Here is a 23,274-nt window from a genome sequence, read left to right as displayed (position 1 = left end):
GTTCTCTACTGTCACACAGCGGGGCATTGGCATTTGTTTTGTGCCGGGCAGAATTCTGCCAGGCTGTGGCAGCAAAGGACTGGGAAAGTGGTCCCTGATGTCATCCCTTCCTGCCCCATCAAGACGAGATGGGATCCGCGGAGTTCAGTGGTCATAGCATACAGCAGCATGGGGGCCTCCTGTTTTCAGCTGTGAGGCAATGCCAGACCTTTCCCCCACTTCAGCAATACTGCCTTATTGCTCTGCCTGCCTGCTCAAGTGTTCCTTAGGTTCTTACCCCCACCCCCGCCACTGGAAGTGTCAAAACTAACTGTCAATACTGGATAAAGTTCATCTTTGAAACCCCTGAAGCAGCTTTTGGGGACTGCTGTCCTTAATTCTACCAGAAGATTCCCTTCTATTGAGAGGCACCAACCCCAAGTTTCTTTGTTTCTCGGACCAATAGTACCTTCATTCCCACCATAATATTTGAAATGGGTTCCTTGTCCTCCTAGGGTGGAAGTATCCTCCTGCCCCAACAGAAGCGTGAGCAGGACCTCACTTACATCTTGGGCCGTTATGCAAATAAGCCATACTCTGGAGGCACTCACATCCCTATATTCTTCACTCTGGAAACACGTTATTTCCAACCCCCTCACACCCCTGCATCCTCTGGAGTACATACACCTGTGTAGCATCACCAACTTTGGGACCTATACAACCCAGTAAATGCCCCAGTGGAAAGTATCTCCCTCCCCTCACACGCATTTCCTCCATTCCCTCAGGAGTGAATATATATGGCGCCCTCTTTGAAGAAGATGAAGTGGTGTGCTTACTTGCTCAGATTTAGGATTTGTAAAAGATGGCTCTCTTGCTCCTCTTTGGTGGTATTCCTGTTTCTGACTACTCGGTTTTGCCTGGGTACTGTGCTTTCTCCTAATCTTGGGGCGCCTGGAGGAGGAGATTGGGCCATCTCCTAATCGGGATTGTGCCTAGGGTGGAGAAAGCAGCCCTGTGAAACCGTGAGAGCTTTCTACAGCACACAGTTCATCCCATTGAAGGCAGAAGCTTAATGCATTTCTGCATGAAAGCCACTGCCTAGGACCACTCTGTCCCCAGCTCTGCCCTGTGGCTAGAATGCTGTCATTGTTGACCCTCCCTTTTACTCATTACCCCAGTCACACCGTTCTCTACCCCTTCTGAGGTCTACTGCTGCCCTACCCAGCCAACTTTACTTAACCTTGTGCTTTCTTGTGAAACAGCCCAAATCAATCGATTATAGCTGAGTGCTCCTTCCAGCTCTGTAATGGGTTCTGGCTTGAGGACCAAGCTGGAGGTGTTGATTGCCCACCTCCTGTCCTGCTGTTGGGGAGGAAGCTGAACTCTGCAGGAATGCCCTAGTGCAAGGCTGGTCCCTTTTCCCACCCCATTCTCACCTCCCCCAGGCAGCTGGGAACAACCTCTCCCTTTGTCTGAGCTTCTTGTACAGAATAATCCTCCTTACAGACAATGTATTCTCTGTGCCCTGTGGACATAGGAGCCGTGTGAGCTGATCCCAGCACCAGGCAGGACGGGAGGCTGAACCTTTCCAAACGCCCACCCTGGGTCAACTCCTAATTACTGTCCAGAGAAATCACTAAGGGATGTACGTTGACCTACTGGCTTAATCCAGAATTTTTTCAGGGTCCATTTTACTTGATCTCCATGGCATTTCCTAGAACTGACCACTTCCTTCTCATCTCTTTCTCCCCACTTGGCCCCTGTGTCTCTGACCATTCCATTTCTGCAGCTTTTGGCCTTCTGTCCAAGTGCCTGCTGTCTCTGTGACTACCGCTTTTATTTTCAGCTCAGAGCTCTCTGCCCCTAGGATCCATAGGTTCCTCAGATTCTGAATGTTCAAGTCCAGTCATCCTTCCCTTTGAACCTGATTTTTTTTTCCGTAGTTTCCTGGGTGTGACCTATCCATGTCGGCGGAAGCCATCCTAAACCCTTCCCTCTCTGTCCCAGCCCTTCATGACCCAGTCAGGGGCCAAATCCTATCTGTTCTAGCTCCCTGATAACTGTCCATCCTGCCCTGCATTTAAGGCCCTGGGCCTCTTTCTCTGAAAGTGTTGTTCAGGCTCCCTGTCTCTCACTCCCGACCCATCTTTGCTGTGGTTGCCAGGTCTTTCTAAACAGCTGATCAGATCACATTGCTTCTCTGATTAAAATCCTTTTGATAGTTCCCTCCTCGTTTCTCAAACTGGAGTCCACGCACCTGGCAGGTTGGTGTGCCAGGCATGCTGAAAGTCCTAGGATCAAATCACCCTGGAACACTCATTTTCTTGAGGGTAAGTAATTTAAACAGAGAACACAAAATTATCACGTATACATTATATGGAGAAAATAGACTTCAGGGAGTTCCTACTAATCTGAAGGAGTTCAGAGTAAGCCACCAGATTTCCTGGGGGATATTTCTTTCTGTCTTTTCTGCCATTACATTTACTTCATTGAAAAAGATTAAAAACCTCTCACATTTCCTGGAAAGGCAAGTAAGATTCTGTGTGATCTGGCCCCCTGACTTCTCCTGACTTAGTTTCTCTATTGTCCTGCTGCCCATTCTGCTCCTGAGCCATACAAGCTGCTTGAAGTTTCCTGAAAGGAACAAACTTTCTAGCCTCCGTTCCTTTAGTCCCACCATTCCCTCTGCAAGTAACATTTGCTCCATCATTCTGTCTGATGAATACCTAGTCGTTTTTCAAAATTCAGCCCACAAGCCAGTCCTCTGAAACAACATTCTTTGGGATGCCCCGATACAAACAAAACTTACTCTTTTATTCAAACCACTTAATAATTTGGGACCAACCAACTTTTTCACCTTCTTACATATAAAGGTCTCTTATTCAACAACCCAGTGCAGGCACAACTCAGTGCCACTCTTAAGTAAGGTCAGTTACCTCTTTTTTTATGTTCTTTATTGTCCCCCAAGTTCAAGCACCCTGAACTGTCAGGGTTTGAATTGCAGTTCATCTACCTGGGAGCTCGATGATCTTTGTGTCTGGTGTCCTACAGCATCGGGCCCATCATAAACACCGTAAATGCTAGCTGCTACTATTAGCAGTAGTAGTGTGATTTAGTTGACTTGGGGGAGCTAGCATTTTGGTTAAATGAGCATGTTTAGACTGCCTAGGTTCAAATCCTAGCTGTGCCACTTACTAGCTGTGTGGCTTGGTAAAGCTCATTTACTCTGTGCCTGTTTCCTCATTCCTGGGGATGATGATATTAGTGGCTATATCATAGGGTTGCTATATCGTGATGTTTAAAGAGATTAATACATAATGAAGTACTCAGAATAGTGCTTTACAATGAAAGCTTGATAAATATTCGCTATCCTTGGGGCAGCATCTAGAACTCTGCTGTCCGTAATTGTTGCTTAAGCCAGTGATCAATGTCCCTTTCTGAGAAGATCACCTCTTCCTCCCTCTGTAGCTTGTCTATGCTGACGTAATGCTCAGCCTCAGGACTCGGCCTCCAGAGAGATCCTTGGCGCACATCTCATCCCCCACCGTGTCTCTCCAGCCCCCAATGCAGAGCATTTTCACATTGGTTTACCTGGTGTAATAAGTCATTTTCAAATCTAGTTTTGTGAATTTTTTTTCTCCCTCTTAGTTGACACCCATGCTCTTCCATTAAAGCCCAGTTTGGTCTCTTAAATCATGTCATTTTGCTTTGAGACCAAATGACAAGCTCCCTCACCTGAAGTGTTTTTTGTCCTCCCTCCTAAACTGTATCTCCTGTCCCAACCAGCTGAAGGCTCAGTTCCAGTCTGCCTACAGTTCTCTCCCTAAAGGGGGCCCTGCACCACGCATAGCCCTCTCTGCAGTTGTGATGAGCTCCCTCCTCATTTGTCCACACTTACTAGGTCTGGGTGCAGGTCTTCATGGGCTGCTGTTGGGATTCCCCGGGTATCACCGACCAGAGCCTATGCTTGCCTCTCTTCACACTCCCACCAGTCCTGTAGGCCTTGCTGTGTCCCAGCTGCTCCGCTGTCCTTGCCGCTAAGCCATAAGTACTCTCAGCTGGAGTAAGGACTGGGAGTCAGGTGCTGTGTCACACCACCAATGCTGACAGAGGCTCTGCCCTCTACTTGGACTGTCTGCCCTCTCTTTTTCCTGCTCCCAGCTCCCTTGTTCATCTAATTAATAACTCATCCTGCCAGTGTCACCTACTCCTGTCGGGTCTTTTACACCCGACCATTCTTCAGTTATACCTGATCTGGACACATCCACTGTGTGGCCTGAGGTGAGTTACCTCCCTTCCAAGAACCTCAGTTTCTCTCTTTGTGAAATGGCATTATAGCCCAGACGGCAGAAGGGTACCTTCAACTGAACATATTTAAAATTAAAGTGAAACCTTTAAGTAGCTCATTAATTTTCTATAGGATAAAGTCCAAACTTCTCAGAAGGGCATAAAAAGCCCTGGAAGTATAGTCAGCACTCAGATGCTAACTACTGTTCTTTTCCCCTACTCTCTCCTGAGCAATTTTATTTTTTATTGCATCCTGATATATTAGACTGCTTTGATTGTAGCACATTGCAATCAAACTAGCCTAGCCAAAAACAAAGAAAGGGGGACCCAATTGTATTTAGATTACTCGGGTGGGGGGCTGAAGGGTCACTGGCTGCAGGTGGGCTCAGGGGCTGGGGGATCCGAGGTGCTCTGTTTCTGTATTTCTGTACTCTGCAGCAGTAGGGCTCACCTCGTGCAGGAACTCTGATTGTTCTGGCTTGGATTCTAGCCTCCTAGGAGCTCGGATTGGGGGAAACAGGCCAGTGGAGTGGGGGCAGGAATTTTAAAGGAAATGAAAGCAAGGAGCTGGGAAAGTGAGCTCTCATGGCCTACATTATGTGATTTCGGGGAATCCTCGGGTTTTTTTTTTTTTTTTTTTTTTCCCTCGAGCCCTATCTCTTCTTCCAAACTTACAGAACTGTGTTCAGGATTGCCTGTGGCATGTGGCATCATTCTGCACACTGCAGATGTCCCCCAATGCGTGCATTTCTTCCACTCTGCTCCACCTGAGTTACCCAGCACAACCACCTTCCTGTCAGTTCTGTTTCCTCTCTCTGCTCCATGCTCTCAGGCCTTCCGTGTGTCACAGCTGTGTGTGTGTGTGTGTGTGTGTACACCTGCGCGTCACACCTGTGCACTGTGGCTGTTCTCCCAGCTGGCTCCCCTCCCTCTCCTTTCCTCCTGGTGACATATTGTCCCCATGTTTGCCTTTCTGAAGAACAATGGGGATCACACAAATCCCTTTCTTAAAAATTCTTTGGGATGCCCCGATACAAACAAAACTTATTCTTTTATTCAAACCACTTAATAATTTGGGACCAACCAACTTTTTCACCTTCTTACATATAAAGGTCTCTTATTCAGCGGATGGTTTGGCCAAGCAGAATCACGTGTAGCAGAATCACGTGTGCTGTGCTTTCCTCCTTCCATCCCTTTTTGCCAGTTTTTCCTCAGCCTGGAACACCTGCATTGCTTCTGCCTTGCTTGCCATGTGACCTTGAGAAAAATCCATCACCCTTTCTCATTCAGTTCTTCATCCATGAAGTGCAGTAATAGTAGTTATAGGACTGGACTGTAAGAACATAGGGAAAGGAGCTCTTAGGGCCCCACTCTTGCCAGACAAAGTATTGAATAATAAGCTACGCTTTCTCTTTCCCCTTTGGCTCTTCTCAACGCATCTTCCAGATCTGTCACAACCCTCTTCCCCCCACCCAAGTTTCTTTAGTTCCATTCAGTGAACACTGCATGTTACCCACGGCCAGATGTGATGAGTGTTCGCACGCGGTCTCTCCCTTCTGCCAGCTGGATGTCTTTCCAGTTGCGGTTCCTTCAGCAGAGGGCTCAGCCTTAGGCAGAGGACACTAGCTAGCTGGCCAAGACCCAGGGATATGCAGAATGATTAACTGACATCCCCTTCACCCTCTCTTCACTTCCCTGTCCTCACAGAGTCAGCCCCCAACTCCTCTGCATGGCAACTGTGTAGAAAGTTGGGGAAGGGAGGAGCCTGATGCAGCCCCCAGGAGACTACTTCCATCTCTCTCTGCCGCTCCTGGGGGCCGTTAGCCTAGACCCTCAGTTCCTATCCCTTTTAGCTGACTCCCTGCGGCTCCCATGCTGTGTCCCCTTCACGCGTCACCTACCTGCTCATAGACACACAGGCATGCCTTTTTCCTCATTATTCCTCATTGCCATTCCTGCTTCTTTGATCCCAGTTCCTTTTAATTTTTCTGCTGAAACGTATAAAACCTCAGATAATCACGGGAATGGAGTTGTTTGCGTTCATATGGATGGTGGTTTTCAGACTGAACCTTTGCTCAAAGTACGTCAGTGGCTTATCTTCTGGGGAATGAGGATGGAGAAGGGCCCCTGAGAGAGCAGTGAGTGAGCAGTGAGTCACACAGGGTGGGACCCCTAAGGGGAGTCACCTCACTTCCAGTTAGTTAGGAAGCTTCCATGAAGGAGGGGGAATTTTAGTCATTGGGTTGGCAAAGACTTCCCCTGCACCCCCACTCCCCAGCACCTGGCTTTCATCCTTATCAAGCCTGTGAGTTCCTGGACCCCGTCAGTTTCCCCATTTTATCAGCCTGCCCCTTCCACCCAGCTTCTCTGCAGGCCCCAAACGACCTCCTTCTCCCCCAGTCCCCTGACAAACTGACTCTTCTTTTCCATACATGTCAGTCTGTGAGGTGCTCTCCTTAGCCAAAGGCTAATCCCTCCGTGTGCATGCTGGCTCCCATGGTCTCCTTCTACACTGCACATAAACATGATTGGGCCTCTTCCCGTTAAAAACAGCCTTTAGAATCAGTCTGAAGGCAAGAGCCAGACGCTATTTTAAAAGCTGCCTAGGTGATCGCGTGCAGCCAGGGCTGAAAACCATAAACAGAACAAAATGCACACTTCCCACCGTGGCCTTCAGGGCTCTGTAGCAACTGGCTCCTGCCCATGTTTCCTACCCTGACCTCTCTGCCCTCTGAGCTGGAGCCACACCGAACTCCCTAGAGTTCCCCCAGCCTGCCACATCTCTTGCTTCTGTGCCTTCACACACATCCTTCCTTCTGCCTGGAATGCATTTCGCTGCTTTCTAGAAAGTGCCCTTCAGCGTTCATTGTGGTGTCCTTTTGTGAAGCCTTCAAGAATTCACTCCCACCCTGGGGCAGGGGGACCCTCCTCGGTACTTCCATAAGCCTCTGTGTTTATCTCTGTGGGAACACTCGCCACATGCTAACTACTAGTGGTCTCCTCGATAACTGTTTCCTCCTCTAGATAGCGAGTGCTTTGCAGGAAAACCCAGGGCTATAGAGATGCCATTTGGTAGGACATGGGGCCAAGTGATCTCTATCAGAGATGAGTTCTCCCAGGACTGGGACAGAAACTGAGCGAAGTGAGTCTTGGTGCCTGTTCATTCATGTGGTCAACGTGGGCTGGGGGCTTGCTGTGCTCACTGACCACTGGGGCCCAATAAATGGGTAGCTGAAGTTCCCTGCCTTGACTACACTTGACCTCTGGCACTGTACATCCTCTCTGGTCGTCTGCTTGGTTCGTCTCTCATTTGTCTCTAGCTGGATACTGAATCCAGAACTGCTCAGTAGAGACCTAAGAGCAGTGTGTGCACACAGCAGGCGCTTAGGAAGTATCTGCCAAACCAGTCCTCATGAGTCCACACGCAAGACTGACCTACTGGTTGTCGGTAGTGGTATGTTCTTGACATATTGGTTGGTTCCTGTCCTGTCTGAAATGTTGAGCATCGCACGGGAGTCGGCTCCTTCACTCTGCCCGACGATGAGGGAGGCTCTGTTGTTCCCATCTTATAAAGGTTTGGCAACTTGCAGAAGGACACGCAGGTACACGCTGGAATACTTAAAGTCAGGCCTGTGGAGTCAGGGCTGACCCCAAAGCCACCAGATTATACCTGGGACACATTAGGCTTTCAACAAATATTTATTGACTCAAGGGAGACTGCGACCCCCAGGGAATCAGAAAGCCTGAATTCTCAGCTTCCTTCCCGCCTGACTCTGGGTCCCATGACCTCTCTGGGCTTTCTCACAGTCTCATTTATTCTCATATTCACTCCACAAACATCACGAAGCATCAGATGAGCCAGCCAGTGGGCCATGTACAAGAGAAATGGAGACAACTAACACATGCCTCTGGCTGAGAGGAACTTAGAGAGGGGGAGGTGGCAGATAATTACATTCCTGTAGGATCACCAGAGCTGGGGTGGGGAGCTGTGTGGACCCTGTATCGAGCCAAGGGACTAAGGCTTGGAAGGGTGGGAGTGTGTGCAAGATGTGGACATCCTTGGGGAACAGGTAAAATGTAGCACAGGAGAGTAACACAGGTAGAATGGGAGGCCAGGGGCCAGCTCAGGGAAGCCTTAGTGTTCTAACTTGAAGAAATTTGAGCCTTTTGAATTCTCCCGCAGTTTCCTTTCAAGGGTAGCTGCTCTCGGGCTGGATCATGGCTCTAGTGTGGCTCTGACCTCTTACCTTGAAGACTGAACTCCTGCATAGCTACATCCCACCATTTACCAGCATATTGTTTCTCCCAGACCACCCTCTCTTCTGAATTCTCCTTCTGTCCACATTTACACCGATCTGACAAGAAGGCATCCAGCCACTTGATGCCAAGAACCATTTGGGAGCTGCTGGAGCTGCAGAGTTCATTCTGTTCCAACTTAGTCCTTACCCTGTTGAGTGGAGTGGGTGTGTACACTGTGGAGCTAGACGGGGAATGCAAGAAGCCAGATGGACAGCTCCGCACAGAGTCAATCCCCCTGTCTCGGAGACATCTCCAGTGTCTGCCACGCCCATCCCATCAGTTTCCAAAGCTTAGGTCAGCCTGTTAGCTCTCACCTGGTCGGCCTCAATCAGCCCATGGCCCCTGCCATCAGAGTGACGTGACTCAGCCAGCCCTAAACCCTGTGCTGCGACAGCAGCACCTGCCCCCTTCACCCGTGTGTCCCTAGCACTTACCACAGTCTTGCCCATGGTAGGCATTCAATCAGTATTTGATCGTGCAACCCTGATGGCAGGCTCCTCACAAATCTTCACTGTTTCTGTCTTCTCTGCTTCCAGAATAAAACCAAACTGGCCGGGTTGGCCTTCAAGCCCTACTACATTCGGCCACAGTTGGCCTCCCTTCCCTTTATTTCCTTTCAGTACCTTCAAGGCCAGTTTAGCCAATGATTCACTGTTCCTGCCCCGGGCCACTTGTATTCTCCCACTGCAAAGTCCTCTTAGTTCCTAATGCTAGGGCTCAGCCAAGTTTATGGGCCAGTGGAGAAGGCTTCCTTGCCCAGCTGCTCCCTCCGGCTGAGACCTCCCTGCCACTCCAGGTCAGACCCTCGCACACACGTGCTACCTCCCGCCCAACCCTCCCACCAACCCCTGGGGAGAAAGCACGGTAGGAAAAGGCTGGAACTTTCCTCCGGGTCCCCAGGGTGGGCCTGCCACAAGCTGAAGATGTGTCGGTCGCGTTGGTGGACCGTCACCGGAGGTCCCAGAATGAGACCGAGTGTCAGGAAGCAGCCAGGTGCAATTCTGGTGGGCCGGGGTCGGCCCAGGGAGAGCCGCTGGAGGCGGGCAGCGCGAAGCAGAGGAAGGCGTGGGGAGCCCGGGCTGGGCTTGCTTCCTGCCCCGGAATCTGGCGGCCCGCCCCTACGCCCGCCCCTCGGGCCGAGCGGAGTCGGGGCCAATCAGCAGGCGCCCCCCGCCCGGCCCGCCCCGTCCCCCTCTGGTGACAGAAAGTCGGCCCAGCAGATGAGGAAGTGGCAGGCAGGCTGGCCCTGGGGACTTCTCTCTGGCCCTGCTCCCTCCGAGCCCTTCACTGCTGCCCGCCTGGCCCCCCACTGGTGAGTCTGGACCTTCCACGGGCGGGCTGTCCACGTGCCCGGGCACCCTGCCCGCTTAGCCCTGCCCTGCCCTGCCCTGCCCTGCCTGTGGGCGAGGCTGTTCCCGGGGACCGTGGGTGGGAGGTCCTAGCTCTCTGGGGCCGGGCCTGGCCGGTACCCTCCCTCCGATCCCGGCCCCCATTTGTTTAAACCTAGGCCATCTTCCACCACCTCCTGCTCTAGTCCCTCTCCGCCTCTTCCCCTCCCTCTCCTTGGCTCCCAGTTCTTCTCTCCTCCCTTCCCCTCCCCCTCCTTTGCCTGTCTCCCTTTCCCTTCCATCCATCTTAAAGGAAGGAAGCACCCGCCTGAGTTCCCCTACCAGGGACACACCCAGCGCTCCTCAAGCCAGGGGAGAGGTCCTTTCCAGAGCCTGGAGCCACTCCTGACCTCCAGGGCGCATGAGTGTTTGTGAGGGGGTGAACTTGAGGTGGTGGTGGAGAGAGAGCGGGAGAGATAACCAGCTGGCAGGCTCCCCTGGGTCAGGGAGGAACTGTGTGTGTGAGCGCAGGCCTCCGCCAGGTGGGCCGCACCACAGAAGAGGCAGCCAGCGAGGTCTGCCTGTGAATGAATGAATGGTCATTGTGGTCCGTGAAAGTGATCTGTGTGCATGACCGAAGGCCGGTGTGTCTGAGTGTGGTGAGGGGGATTTTATGTTTATTCATCTCTAAGTGGGGTGTCTGAGTTTATGTCTGTGACCACATTTATCTGTGACTCAACGTACCTGTGAGTAAAGCTGCGTGTGGGCCCCGGGGGTGCGAGCGTGAGTATTTGCACATGGTAATACTAGCAGGACCAGAGAAGGTGGCGGGGTGAGTGTTTTGGGTGTGTTGCGAGTATGAATGGAGTTAGGAGTGGGTCTGAGTATCAGAAGCTCTGCATGTCAAAGTCCGTGGAGGCTGTTTGGGTGGTGTGTCAGAGGTGGGCGGCTAATGCCAGTAGGAGGTGTGTGGGCCCTGCGTGTACATAGGCGTGTCAGCCCTGGGTCAGCCTGTCGTTGGTGCTGGGGAGAGCTGTGTGAGAGGGAGGACTTGGGGCCTGACCATGTTGGGGGCAGTTGTGGGTCCCCATTGTGGCTGCAGGAGCTCCTGTGGGATGTGTGCCCAGTTCAGTGTGTGAGGGGCACGTGGATGGCCTCGCTGGAGGTGTCAGAAGGTGGCCATTCTTCGCTTAGTGCCTGTGCATGGCTTTTTCTCTGGAAAGAGGGAAGCTGGTGGGCATCTGCTTCCCTCACTGGCTGGGGAATGCCTTGCCCCTCTGGGACAGCCTTGGCATCCCAGGCTCTCCTGGGTCTGGCCCGAGGCTTTTGTGTCCCAGGGTGCCCTCCCCCGACATTCCTTCAGATTCTGAGGGGGAGAGGGCCTAGCTCATTAGGACCCTCCCTAAGGGAGGGGAAGATTCCTGAGACCTCCCCCACTCCCCCACCTCCTCACATGCCACTGGCCTCCCTGCCCCTCCCAGGGAGAGAAGGGTGCTCGTACCCATTCTGAAGCAGGACAGACTGAGAATTTATGGCTAGTTTAGGAGAGGATGCTGGGTGTAGGTTTTCAGCAGTCCTCTTGGGGCCACGGCTAGGGATTGGCTGGAGCCCTGTGAGGTTTCTGGCTCAAAACAAACCTAGATCCTTCGCTCATCTGGCCATCCAGGGTGGGTGGATGGTGAGTCCCATGCTTTACTCTTGGCTTTCTCAATCCTGGTGGGTCCTGCTCCTCCAGGCCCTGACCTGTGGCCTGGACCCACCCTCCACCCCATGCCTAGTGCAGCGGGGGTGGGTGGAGGGCGGGGCGCTCCCAGAGCTAGTTAGACAGGTGGAGCCGCCAGGGCAGGAGTCTCAAAGAGCCGGGCTCCGGAGAGGAAGGGCTGGAGGGGAGTGCCAGAGAAGAGGGCAGCGGGGAGCGGAGAGAGTCGCTGGGGTGAGAGCCCGGGAGGGCAGGGGAGAGGAGGAAGGGGCTGGGATGGGGGGAATCCCCCCTCGGGAGAGGAGCATCCTGAGGAGCGGTTGAACGGGAGGATCCCTGGGGAGGGGGGGAGGACCCTCTCGAGGCTGGAGAGGGGGAGACTGGCAGGGAAGGAGAGGCGGTCATTCTGGAGTGGAGAGGTAAGATTCTCCAGAAAGAGACCAGAAATGGAGAGTCCTCCTGTGGAGGAAGAGGGAAGGTGAGGCCCGGTGGTAAGAATCTCGGCGGTGGAGCAGGGAGTGAGGGAGGCGACTGAGGTGCTGAGAGGAGGGCAGTACAGCCCTTCCCAGCAGGCAGGCAGGGTGTGCGGGGAAGCGGTGTGAAAGCGGTGTGTCTCCTACCCCCAGCGCCCCGCAGCTCCTTCCCCTCACTCTTCTGTCCTTTCTGCAAAGAGGTGTCCGGAGCTGTCCCACCTGGTCTGTGAGCTGTCTGTGGGAGAGGGGTGGGATGGGGGCACAGTCGGCCCTGACCCACACCCCCCATACCTCCCCAGAATCCTTAGCCAGGATGGAGGCGTTTGTGAACTTGTACCAGGAGATAATGAAGAATGCAGGTAAGACGCTGTCCTCCCTCCTGCTTCAGGATCCCTGAACCTAGGGCTGTCTCCTGCTGGAGACTCCCTACGAACCCCTTGACTCTCTGTGACCTGACCCCATGCCTGTACACCTGGTGGGGACCCTTTGGACCCTGTGACTCTTTGTGACTCCTTGACCCTTATCCACAGATCCTCGGATCCAGGGCTACCCTCTGATGGGGTCCCCCGTGCTGATGACCTCTATCCTCCTGACCTACGTGTACTTCGTTCTTTCACTTGGGCCTCGCATCATGGCCAATCGGAAGCCCTTCCAGCTCCGGGGCTTCATGATTGTCTATAACTTCTCACTGGTGGCTCTCTCCCTCTACATTGTCTATGAGGTAGGCCTCTGGGGTGCCTAGGTTTTAATTCCTGCCAGGCTCAGATCCGTTTCTTCAGCTAGATAGCAGGAGGGGTTGGGCTGGGTGGATGGATCTCTGGTGGCCTAATCCACTCCCCTCCCTAGTTCTTGATGTCTGGCTGGTTGAGTACCTACACATGGCGGTGCGATCCTGTGGACTATTCCAATAGCCCGGAGGCACTAAGGGTAAGTGGGGGTCAAGGGTGGGGAGCTAGCATAGAAGCACTCTGGGGATAGCAGTTTGGCCATGCCCTTGTCTCATGGGTCAGTTCAGGGAAGTTTCTGGAATAGCATGGGTGTCCTAAGTCTGCCTGACTTCTTGCAGATGGTTCGAGTGGCCTGGCTCTTCCTCTTCTCCAAGTTCATCGAGCTGATGGACACGGTGAGTGGTTATAAGAGATACGGGGACCCTGGGGGGAGAAAGGAGAGGCCCTGGCTCGGAAACCCATATCCCCACTCTTCTCAGGTGATCTTCATTCTCCGGAAAAAAGATGGACAGGTGACCTTCCTACATGTCTTCCACCACTCAGTGCTTCCCTGGAGCTGGTGGTGGGGGGTACAAGTTGCCCCAGGTGAGTGGTAAAGGCCACTGGGGGAAGAGGGATAGGCATTAAGGACCAGCAGCTCAACTCTCCTGACCCTATTCATTGTACCGACAGGAGGAATGGGCTCTTTCCACGCCATGATCAACTCCTCTGTGCATGTCATCATGTACCTGTACTACGGGTTGTCTGCCCTCGGCCCTGTGGCTCAGCCTTACCTGTGGTGGAAAAAGCATATGACAGCCATCCAGCTGGTGAGGGGCCTGGCCCGTAGCCATACCTCCCACCTCCCTGGCCTGGATCCTCCCTTTATCCAGCTGGCCTCACCTCTGACCGCATGCCTCTGTGTTCAACATCCAGTCGGTCTACACCACCTCTTGCTGTTCCCTCTCACCCTTGCCTGTCTCCGTTCCAGATCCAGTTCGTCCTGGTCTCACTGCACATCTCCCAGTACTACTTCATGCCCAGCTGCAACTACCAGTACCCCATCATCATCCATCTCATCTGGATGTACGGCACCATCTTCTTCGTGCTCTTCTCCAATTTCTGGTATCACTCCTACACCAAAGGCAAGCGGCTGCCCCGTGTGCTTCAGCAGAATGGAGCTCCAGGTACCACCAAAGTCAAGGCCAACTGAGAAGTGTGGCCTAGCTAGGTGCCCACCTAAGTGCCTCAGGACTGCGCCTTGGGCAGCATCTGACTTCTCCCCACCTACACCAGTGACCTGTGACCAGGGCTTACGTGGTCAGGACAGAGCAGGGGACAGGCCCTCCCCTCACCACAGCTGGTACACAGGGACCATGGCTTCCGTTCCTCACCCACTTCTCCCGGCCAGCACCAAGGACATGGCCTCATTGCCCTCTGCTACTCCAGAGCTGGGGGGCCAAAAGGGCTGGACACATTTCCCCCTCCCTGCCTTAAACTTGGGAGAGGAGCACTCAGGACTGGCCCCCACCAGGGTCTTGTGGCCTTTTTCCTCACACTGAAGAGGTCAGCAATAATCTGTCACTGTGCACCCATGATCCCTCCTTCTCTCCCCCACACTGAAGCAGAAGCTTCTTGGCCAAAGGTCAGGGTGGCTGGGGGGATTGTGCTCACTCGCTTAGGTCTTCATTAAAAGTGACAGAGGAAACCATCGAGGCTGTGTGTGTACATGTGGGAATGGAAGAGGTGTGCCAGCCCTGTCTGCCAACAGGAGGGATGGTTCTGGCTCTCGGAGGACCATGGTGGAGAGGAGCCTCTGGGAAGGCTGCTGGGACAGAGGTGATGCAAAGAGAAGAGAGGGAGACGTGACTTTATTAGAAAAATAAAAAAAAAACAAAACAAAACCCAAAACAACTGAGGTGATGAGTTGGTCCTCAACGGATGCCCTGGTGGATGAGGCTGCTCTTGGCTGCGCTGGCCTTCTCCCGCTCCCGCCGCCGTGCAGGGTCCAGCTCAAAGCAGCGCCACAGCCGCAGTGTCTCATCTGCTGCTGCCGAGGCCACAGTGGCCCCGTCTGGGCTCATGGTCAGACTCAGGACCCGGGCCGTGTGACCTGAGGCGTGAGGAGGGAAGACGGTGAGAGCGGAGCATGTGAATGCAGACACAGCCCCCAGCTACTAGTGCTGAGAACCACCTACCTTTTTTATTTAATTACCCCCGAGAAAATAACTCACACACCATAGAGTGCATCCTTTGAAAGTATACAGTTCATTGGTTTTTAGTATATTCACAAAGTTGTGAATTGTTGCGAACGACAAATGTTGTGAACAACAGTAATTCCAGAGCATTTTCATCACCCCATAAAGTCTCTCCTTGTCACCTTCTCCCCCGCTGCCCCTGGCAACCATCAATCTGTTTTATTTCTTTGCATTTGCCTCTTTTGGACACTTCATGTAAACAGTCATATACAGTGTGTGGCCTTCTGTGTCTGGCTTTGGTCACTTAGCACCTATCTTTATTTTTTTTTATGTTGAGCCATTTTTTAAAATTTAAATTAATATATAATCTATTATTAGTTTCAGAGGTAGAGGTCAGTGACTCATCAGTCTTATATAAGACTGTTTGATTGACACCTCAACTTAATATCTCAGAGGCAACTCAAATTTAACATGTTCAAAAGGAAACTCCCACCATTCACTCCAAACCTGTTCCCCTCATGGGTCCCCCCCCCCCCCAGTTTCAGAGGTAGAATTTAGTGATGCATCAGATGTGTATAACACCCAGTGCTCATTACATCACATACCCTCCTTAATACCCGTCACCTAGTTGCCCTATCCCCCCACCTCCCTCCCCTCCAGCAACCCTTAGTTTGTTTCCTATGATTAAGAATGAGTCTCTCATGGTTTGTCTCCCTCTTTGCTTTTGTCTTGTTTTATTTTTCCTCTCTTCCGCTATGATCTTGTTTTGTTTCTTAAATTCCACAAGATCATATAATTATCTTTGACTTATTTTGCTTAGCATGATACCTCTAGTTCCATCCATGTCACTGCAATGGCAAGGTTTCTTTTTTGATGGCTGCATAGTATTCCATTGTATTATATATACCACATCTTTTTTATCCATTCATCTGTTGATGGACATCTGGGCACTTTCCAGAGTTTGGCTATTGTGAACATTGCTGCTATGAACACTGGGGTGCGGGTATCCCTTCAGATTGCTACCTTTGTATCTTTGGGGTAAATACCTGGTAAGCACCTACCTTTAAGTTCAGCAACCTTGGCCATGGTTGGGTACTTCCAAATAACCAACTGGTTCTGGGCAAAGCCATGGCCTGAGATAAGCTCCTTGTAGTGGGGAGACCAGAGGATAGAGCACACCTGTGGAGGGGGTTGGGGTGTGGGCACAACATAGAGCCAGCACTACTCAAATGAGAACTAAGTCCATTTGAATGTTAGGCACCCTGCCAGGTGCCAGACTCAGACTTGAATCACCACAGTTCTTATAAAAACTTTGAGAGTTAGAATTATTATCCATTTTAAGAGATAAGGAATCAAGCAGAAGAAAGTTCAGCAAGTTGCCTAAGACCACATGCAAGTTTAGTAGGTGACAGCGCCAGAATTTGAACTCTGGCTCCAGAGCCCAAGTTTAGAATAGAATGAAGGCTGCACAGGGGAGATGAAGGTGGAAGGAGAGAAAGCTGGAGCAGATGCAAGGAGACTCACCAGCAAGGGCCTCCAATGTCATTCTACCTAATGTGGATTAAGGGCTGTAGGTGATAGGGAGCTACTGAAGGGTTTTAGGACAGGAACAGACCTCCCAGACCCAGTGCAGAGGAGAGATTGGAGGGGATAAGTAAAGAATGCTGAGAGACCAGTAAAATGGGCCTCCACTCGGAAGGCCTTCCACATGGAAGGCCTCCATGAGGGGAGAGGGGGTCACGTGAATAATACTGAAGGAAAAATGATGTTTTGGGGACTGGGTGAAGAGGAAAATCCTAAAGATTTTAGGAAGTTGTGCAGATTTCTGAATAAGTTCTATCACTCTCAAACAATGTAAGAGGAAGAGGAATACATTTCAGGGAGACAAGAAGTGACAAATTCAATTTAGGACATACTAGCATGTTGCCACCTACAGGACAGGAGGATGGGGTTAAGTAATGGACATTAGTATGGTTTGGACCTCTTGAACGAGAGCGGAGTTTTGGAAGTCATCAGTGTATAGAGTTGGTAAAGCCACTGAAGGGGACACTTGCCCAAGGGGACAGTTAACCAAGACAGAGTAAGAATATTTCTGAGAGGGAGAGGCTGGAACGTAACAGGTAAAAGACTACCTGGGATTGAGCATCCACAGCACTCAGACAAGCCCCAGAGCAGACATTCCAGATGCGAATGTGTCGGTCACTGGTGCCCCCTCCGGTTGCCAGGACATTGGACTGCCAGGGACACCAAGCTACAGCCTAGATAGGATAAAGATGGGGTCAGCTGCCATAGAACTAGACAAGGAGCTACAGGGGTCACAGGGTAATCCCATCCAATCCTACCATCCCATCTCCCCTTAATGGTCTCCAGGTTCTGGGGGAGGGTCTGCAGAGCCCCCAACCCAGCCCCACTCTCACCTTGACAGCCCCCTGATGCTGGGTGAATGTCTGCAGGGGAACCCAGCCACCCTCTCCAGGAGCACTAGGCCACACATTGACCAAGTTATCGTTGCCGCCGCTGGCCAAATGTCGTCCATCTGGGGCCCAGCGCAGCCCACACACCTCCTGGCTGTGGCCACTCAGGGTGGCCACATGGTGTTCTGCCACCCGAACATCATGGTGGTGGATCTGGCCAGAACGTGAGCCACTGCAGAGGGGAGGGGAATGAGGTTCAGCGGTAATGCCAAACAGTGCCAGCAGCACCGAGTTGCTTCAGTTCAGAGATGTACCTCTGGGGAGAGCTGGCAAAAATCACAGACAGATTTTGCAACAGACTAGCGACAGCCACAAACCTGGATACGATGTAGCTGTTCCAACACAGGGAGCTCACACGGGCGGAATGACTAGTCATGTTTCGAAGCCGCTTCTGCTGCTGCACATCCCATAGCTAGAGAGACAAGGCTGCTAGGACCAGATGGTGACCTGACACAAACACCCAACTCCCCGACAAGCCCCCGGGTCTGGGCGCTGCAGAACTGCAGCACAGAGGACAAGGCTCACCTGCACCTCGGCACTGCTGGTGCCCACTGCCAGGTAGTTGCCCTCTTTGATCCAGGCCACAGAAGATATATAGTCTCCAGGCTGCTCCATTTGCAGCAGCTGCAAGATGTCCCCGGAGCTAGCACTCCACAGGTACACGCTGTTGTCCAATGCCACAGCCAGTACATTTCCAGAGCTCCAGTCCACAAGGTTCAGGTCTTGCCAGAGCAGGGAAAGGGTAGAGCATGAGCTTCCTTGTTTGCCTGGTCCCCAGGCCCTCTTCCTCCATCCGATGGGCAAAGAGAAGGCTGCACTTACAGTAGTCATTCCGGATTTCAGGGGCGTCCAGAATTCGGTCTGGCAGGGAAGGAATGTAACGGCAGGTCTTCCGGCTGGAGCCAGGCGTGGCCTTCTGGCTGTAAAGCACTTTCAGTCTGTTCTGGTAACCTGTGGCAACCGAGTGGGTCCACACAGTGGGACAACTGATTCCTCCCCCTGCCCAGACAAGCACCTCCCCTCTCCTCAGTCTCAGGTGGGAATGGCAGACGGGCATCACTCCTCAATTCTAGAACTTGGGGTCTTACCCTCTGGGGCATTTTGTGGTTTTCCACTGAGCCGAAGGATCTTGGCTTCCTCCACATCAAAACCGTTCAGGTTCAAAGCCCAGGCTTTCTGATGTTCCTGGCACAAAGGGTGAGGGTGAGGCATGATCCCTACACAGGCGGGTCTTTTGCCTATAGCCCCTCTGGGACACATACCTTCTTGGTGGGCGTCTGGCTATCTTCAGGCTGGTTTTCCTTGCTCAGGAGGAAACTGGCCACCTCCATCTGGGAAGCACTACGATGGGGGATGTAGCGGTCACCGCCAGGTTTGCTGGGAGTGGTCTGGGTCTTGGAGCTGGATTTGCCTGGGGTTGAAGGAAGGAAGCCAGAGAGTCTGACCAGGCTTCTTCGGGAGGAGGCACGAAGCCCGCTTCTCAGTCGTCCCCTCTCCCTCCCCGATGTCCCGCCGCACCCCACTGACCGGGAGTTCGGCCTGGGGTCCTGCCCGCGCTGTGGGATCGGTTGGCCGCCCGCATGGGTGAGGGGACCGGCCCCGCGGCTTCCTTAGCTTTGCGCTGCCAGCGCGCGGGGGGTGCATTGGGGATAGGTGCGTCCAGCTGCAGCAGCGAGTGCAGGTCGCTCTCGAACACGAACTGCGCCATGGGAGCGTCTGCAAGGGGAGGGGTCCTTGGAGTGGGTGCCCGCCGAGTCCTGGAATAAAAGGTGACCGTGCTCGATCTGGGACGGCCTGCCACTCGTTCAGGGGCATCCCCGCCGCAGCCCCACCCGACCCAGGCCCCCTGGCCGCCTCTCACCTTCAGCCCGCAGCAGATTCCAATCCCGGACCGGCTTCCGCAGAGCCGATTTACGCTTCTTAAACTCTCCGCTCCGAGCACTCATTGGCTCCTTCAAAACCCAACCGTCGCAACCGTCGTTTTCGCCCATTGGCCTTTTACGGCATAGGAGGCGGGTCTTCCGGTGAAGTCATAGATCTCACGAGAATCCAGCCATGGAGCGTGATTTGAAGAGTGAGCGGGTGAGGGCGCGTCCCCCGGGGAACCGGTGTACGAAAGCGAGAGGGGCGGGGCGGAGAGGAGCGGGGCGCGCCTGGGGGCGGGACCTGCGCTGCCGCCGCATTCCCCAGCCTCTTCCATTCATTTCTCAGCTTCCCCTCATCAGCCCTTCACGCAGAAAACTGCATGTGATGTGCGCCAGGAGTGCATTTGTTGTGGCCTGCGGAATTGTTGAATCACTTTTTTTGTACCCATGAAGCCAATATAACACTGTATGTTCACTAACGGAATTAAAATAAAAACTAAAAAAAAAAAAAAAAAAGATACATATGAACACACATACAGTGGAATATTACTCAGCCATAAAAAAAGAATGAGAGCTTGCCATTTGCACAACATGGATGGACCTAGAAGGTATTATGCTAAGTGAAATTGTCAAAGAAAGGAAAATACCATGTAATTTCATTTACAGTAGAATCCAAAAAACAAAACACAAACAAGTGAAAAAAAAAAAAAAAGATAATGCAGAGAACAAACTGATGATTTCCAGAGACGAGGTGGGTGGGATGATGGGTAAGATAGGTGAAGGGGATTAAGACGTACAAACTTCTAGTTATAAAACAGTCACAGAGGGTGGCGGTGACTCAGTTGATTAAGTGTCTGCCTTTAGCTCAGGTCATGATCTCAGGGTCCTGGGATCGAGCCTCAGGTCTGGCTCCCTGCTCAGTGGGGAGTCTACTTTTCCCTTTCCCTCTGTCTCTGCCACCACTACCCCACCCCCTGCTTGTGCTTGTGCTCTCTCTCAAATAAAATCTTTTTTTTTTTTAAGATTTTATTTATTTATTTGACAGAGAGAGAGATCACAAGTAGACGGAAAGGCAGGTAGAGAGAAAGAGAGAGAGAGAGAGAAGCAAGCTTTCTGCTGAGCAGAGAGCCCAATGTGGGACTCGATCCCAGGACCCTGAGATCATGACCTGAGCCGAAGGCAGCGGCTTAACCCACTGAGCCACCCAGGTGCCCTCAAATAAAATCTTTTAAAAAATTAAATAAAATAAGTCACAGAGATGAAAAGCACAGGATAGGGAATACAGTCAATAATATTGAATAATGTATGATGACAGACGGTGATCACATTTATCATGGTGAGCACTGAGTAATACATAGAATTGTCAAATCACGGTGTTGTAGACCTGAAACTATTATAACACTGTATGTCAACTATACTTCAAAAATAAATATATTTTTTAAAAACCTGCTTGTGGATTGTATCAATGATACAGAAGTGCAGATCTCAGTGGAGTGACCAAATGCAATTAAGCGGTTCAAAGAAGGGAAAGGCAGCAGGAGGGCAGGGGTGGGGAAGGAGCTGAGAAGCTTAGGAGCAGGAAGAAGGCCAGAGCTAGTTAGCTCAGTGCCTGTAGGAGAACTGTTAGAAAGGAAGTAGCAAGTGTGTTTGTTTTTGGAAAGAGGGAAAATGTTGTTTTACAAACGGGGAAAAACAAGAGGCTGGAAAGGGGATGAATTCCTTAAGGTCAGGAAAAAAAGTTCAGGGGGCACCTGGGTGGCTCAGTTGTTGAGCATCTGCCTTCGGCTCAGGTCATGATCCCAGGGTCCTGGGATGGAGCCCTGCATCGGGCTTTCTGCTCAGCAGGGAGCTTGCTTCCTCCTCTCTCTCTGCCTGCGGCTCTGCCTACTTGTGATCTCTGTCTGTCAAATAAATAAATAAATAAATCTTAAAAAAAAAAGTTCAGGACTCAGACCTGCCTATCTGGAGCTAAGACTGCATTGCCTTTGGAGAGACATTATGGGCTTATCTCCATGGGGCTTTAGTGGTGTCAGGAATTTTGTAGATCCACTAGTCTTATCTGTATGTGGTGCATCCTCCCCATCCTGGCACCATACCCATATTTTACAGATGAAAAAGCCAAGGCCCAGGGAAGGGATTTGCCTGAGACCACAGTTGGTGGGAAGCCAGGTCTGATTCCCAGTCAATCCAGTGCTCTAATAAGGACTTGAATGAGTTGTATGAATATGCTTAGAGGTGAAACAGCAATAATAAAGATAATAATGGGTACCATTTATTGGCCATCTATTAACTACTGTGTTTAAACATTTTACACACATTATTGACTTTAATCCTTAGTCCCATAAGGCAGATATCCCTTTCCCTTTTTATAGAAAAAGAAACTGGGTCAGAAAAAGGTTAGAAACTTGCCCAAAGGCATACAGCCAAAAATAAATAGCAGAGCCAAATTATCTGGCTTATGCCTGCACGTCTAACCATATGCTAATGCTGTCCCAGAGAGAGACCGGAAAAATCACATTTTCATTCACTACCTTAGATTGGCTCTGATGATGACAGGGAAAAATCTAGGGTTTTTAGCCCAAACTTATTATTTTTATTATTTTTTATTTTGAAGTATTATTACTTTTTTATTTCCAATTACATGGATGACCAAGGGTTGGCAACAGGGGGACTCTGAACCTCAGAGAACATAGAAGAGGCTTCTTAGAGTAAGGCTGGTCAGTGCCTTAAATGTTAAGTTAAGGAGTTTGGACTTTATCTGCTAGGCATTGTGGAATCAGTGAATTTCTGCATAGAGAGGAGCCAAGCAAAACATGCCTGAACATAGGATGTGGCCAATAAGCTTCTGGAGTAAGGGTAACTAGAGGAAAAGAAGGATAGGGTTATAAATAAGGGGATGACCTCAGGGAATTCATACATTTTAAAATAAAGGAATGAAAGAAGCCAGTGGAGATTATCCTGACAAGGACCTTGAAGAGGGAAGAATTCTAAGATATGCAAAATGGTCAAGAAGACTGAAGACAGAGAAGGTTGGATTTGGCCACTGACAAGTAAATCATCAGTGACCTTGGAGAGCGAGCTGGATCAGAAAAGTGTGTGCTTGGGGGAAGGGGCTGCAGAAAAAAGGCTGGGGATGGGGAGAGCGTAGAGGCAGCAAGCATGGGATATTTGGGTGAGAAATTTGGCACTGAGAAAGGGGCAGTGCATGGGAACCTAAGGGAACCAGTACCAAGAGGCTGATGCATGTTTGAAGGTGAAGGCAAAAGAGCCAAGGGAAATGAATGAAAGTGAGCAAAGGCCAGCTGATAGAACAAGGTACCTGGGTTACCTCACCCAGGAAGAAATGGGATAGAAAACACAGGGAGCTTTCCGGTCTAGGAAAGAAAGATCACTTCCTTATACACTGAGGGAAGGAGAACAAGGCTTTAGAGATGTGTAATTAGAAGCCAAGGAACTGGTTAGGTGGAAGACTCCCACCTAAAGGACTTGAGTCTAGGAAAGCAAAGGGCATGGAAGGAATAAAATATAGGTGGCATCTAGATGGTAGACCAGCACCGTTGGGATGATAATAAAAATAGCTCAATAAACATTGAGTATTGACTATGTGCTTGGTATTATTTTGATACTTTTAATCCTAACATAGGGAAAGACTAGATGAAGAAGAGGTCAGCTGCTGCAGAGTGAAGCTGGAGATTTAGGGGTATGGAGTGGGATGAATAGGAAGATCAATCTAGAAGCACCATACAGGTTGAGTTTAAAGAGAAATCCTGGAGACAAAGATATTAGTTAGAAGGTTGTAGCAATAGTTCAGTGGAGACAGAGGAGATGGACCCTAGGAAGTAAAAGTGGTCAGGACATGATGGCTGAGTGAGTGACAAGATGAGAAGTTCAGTGGTTTGGATCTCAATCCTCCTCTTGAGTCCCTAGCACTGCAGTCAGAGCCTTGACCATGGCTAGGGGAAGGA

At 51.2% G+C, this 23,274-nt stretch overlaps 2 protein-coding genes across 7 annotated transcripts; one reads left to right on the top strand and one right to left on the bottom strand.

Annotated features, from left to right (window-relative positions):
* Positions 1-4,237: 4,237 nt before the first annotated feature.
* On the top strand, positions 4,238-14,483 carry ELOVL1 (ELOVL fatty acid elongase 1). 5 transcript variants are annotated; one of them, XM_082687181.1, is made up of 8 exons: positions 4,238-4,260; positions 12,365-12,424; positions 12,596-12,786; positions 12,912-12,992; positions 13,132-13,188; positions 13,273-13,378; positions 13,466-13,602; positions 13,764-14,483. In XM_082687181.1, the coding sequence occupies exons 2-8, from the start codon at positions 12,379-12,381 to the stop codon at positions 13,983-13,985; spliced, it is 840 nt and encodes a 279-aa protein (XP_082543307.1). In that variant the 5' UTR covers positions 4,238-4,260; positions 12,365-12,378; the 3' UTR covers positions 13,986-14,483. The 5 variants fall into 5 exon arrangements, with proteins under 5 accessions (XP_082543307.1, XP_082543306.1, XP_082543305.1 ...); XM_082687180.1 differs by lacking the exon at positions 4,238-4,260 and adding an exon at positions 9,725-9,877; XM_082687179.1 differs by lacking the exon at positions 4,238-4,260 and adding an exon at positions 9,971-10,435.
* Positions 14,484-14,626: 143 nt separating this feature from the next.
* On the bottom strand, positions 14,627-19,443 carry CDC20 (cell division cycle 20). Of its 2 annotated transcripts, none has more exons than XM_082687177.1 (11): positions 19,306-19,443; positions 18,972-19,201; positions 18,707-18,855; positions 18,533-18,629; positions 18,267-18,395; positions 17,970-18,166; positions 17,762-17,856; positions 17,388-17,616; positions 17,103-17,228; positions 16,032-16,149; positions 14,627-14,885 (listed from the first exon to the last, which is right to left on the bottom strand). In XM_082687177.1, the coding sequence occupies exons 2-11, from the start codon at positions 19,150-19,152 to the stop codon at positions 14,707-14,709; spliced, it is 1,500 nt and encodes a 499-aa protein (XP_082543303.1). In that variant the 5' UTR covers positions 19,153-19,201; positions 19,306-19,443; the 3' UTR covers positions 14,627-14,706. The 2 variants fall into 2 exon arrangements, with proteins under 2 accessions (XP_082543303.1, XP_082543304.1); XM_082687178.1 differs by having other exon boundaries at positions 18,972-19,228; positions 19,306-19,339.
* Between the last annotated feature and the right edge of the window lie 3,831 nt (positions 19,444-23,274).

This window comes from Mustela nivalis (genome assembly GCF_964662115.1).
Source record: "Mustela nivalis genome assembly, chromosome: 10".
NCBI classification, from domain to species: Eukaryota; Metazoa; Chordata; class Mammalia; order Carnivora; family Mustelidae; genus Mustela; species Mustela nivalis.
Note: the sequence above shows the minus strand (reverse complement) of the source record. Positions and strands in the feature narration are given on the sequence as shown.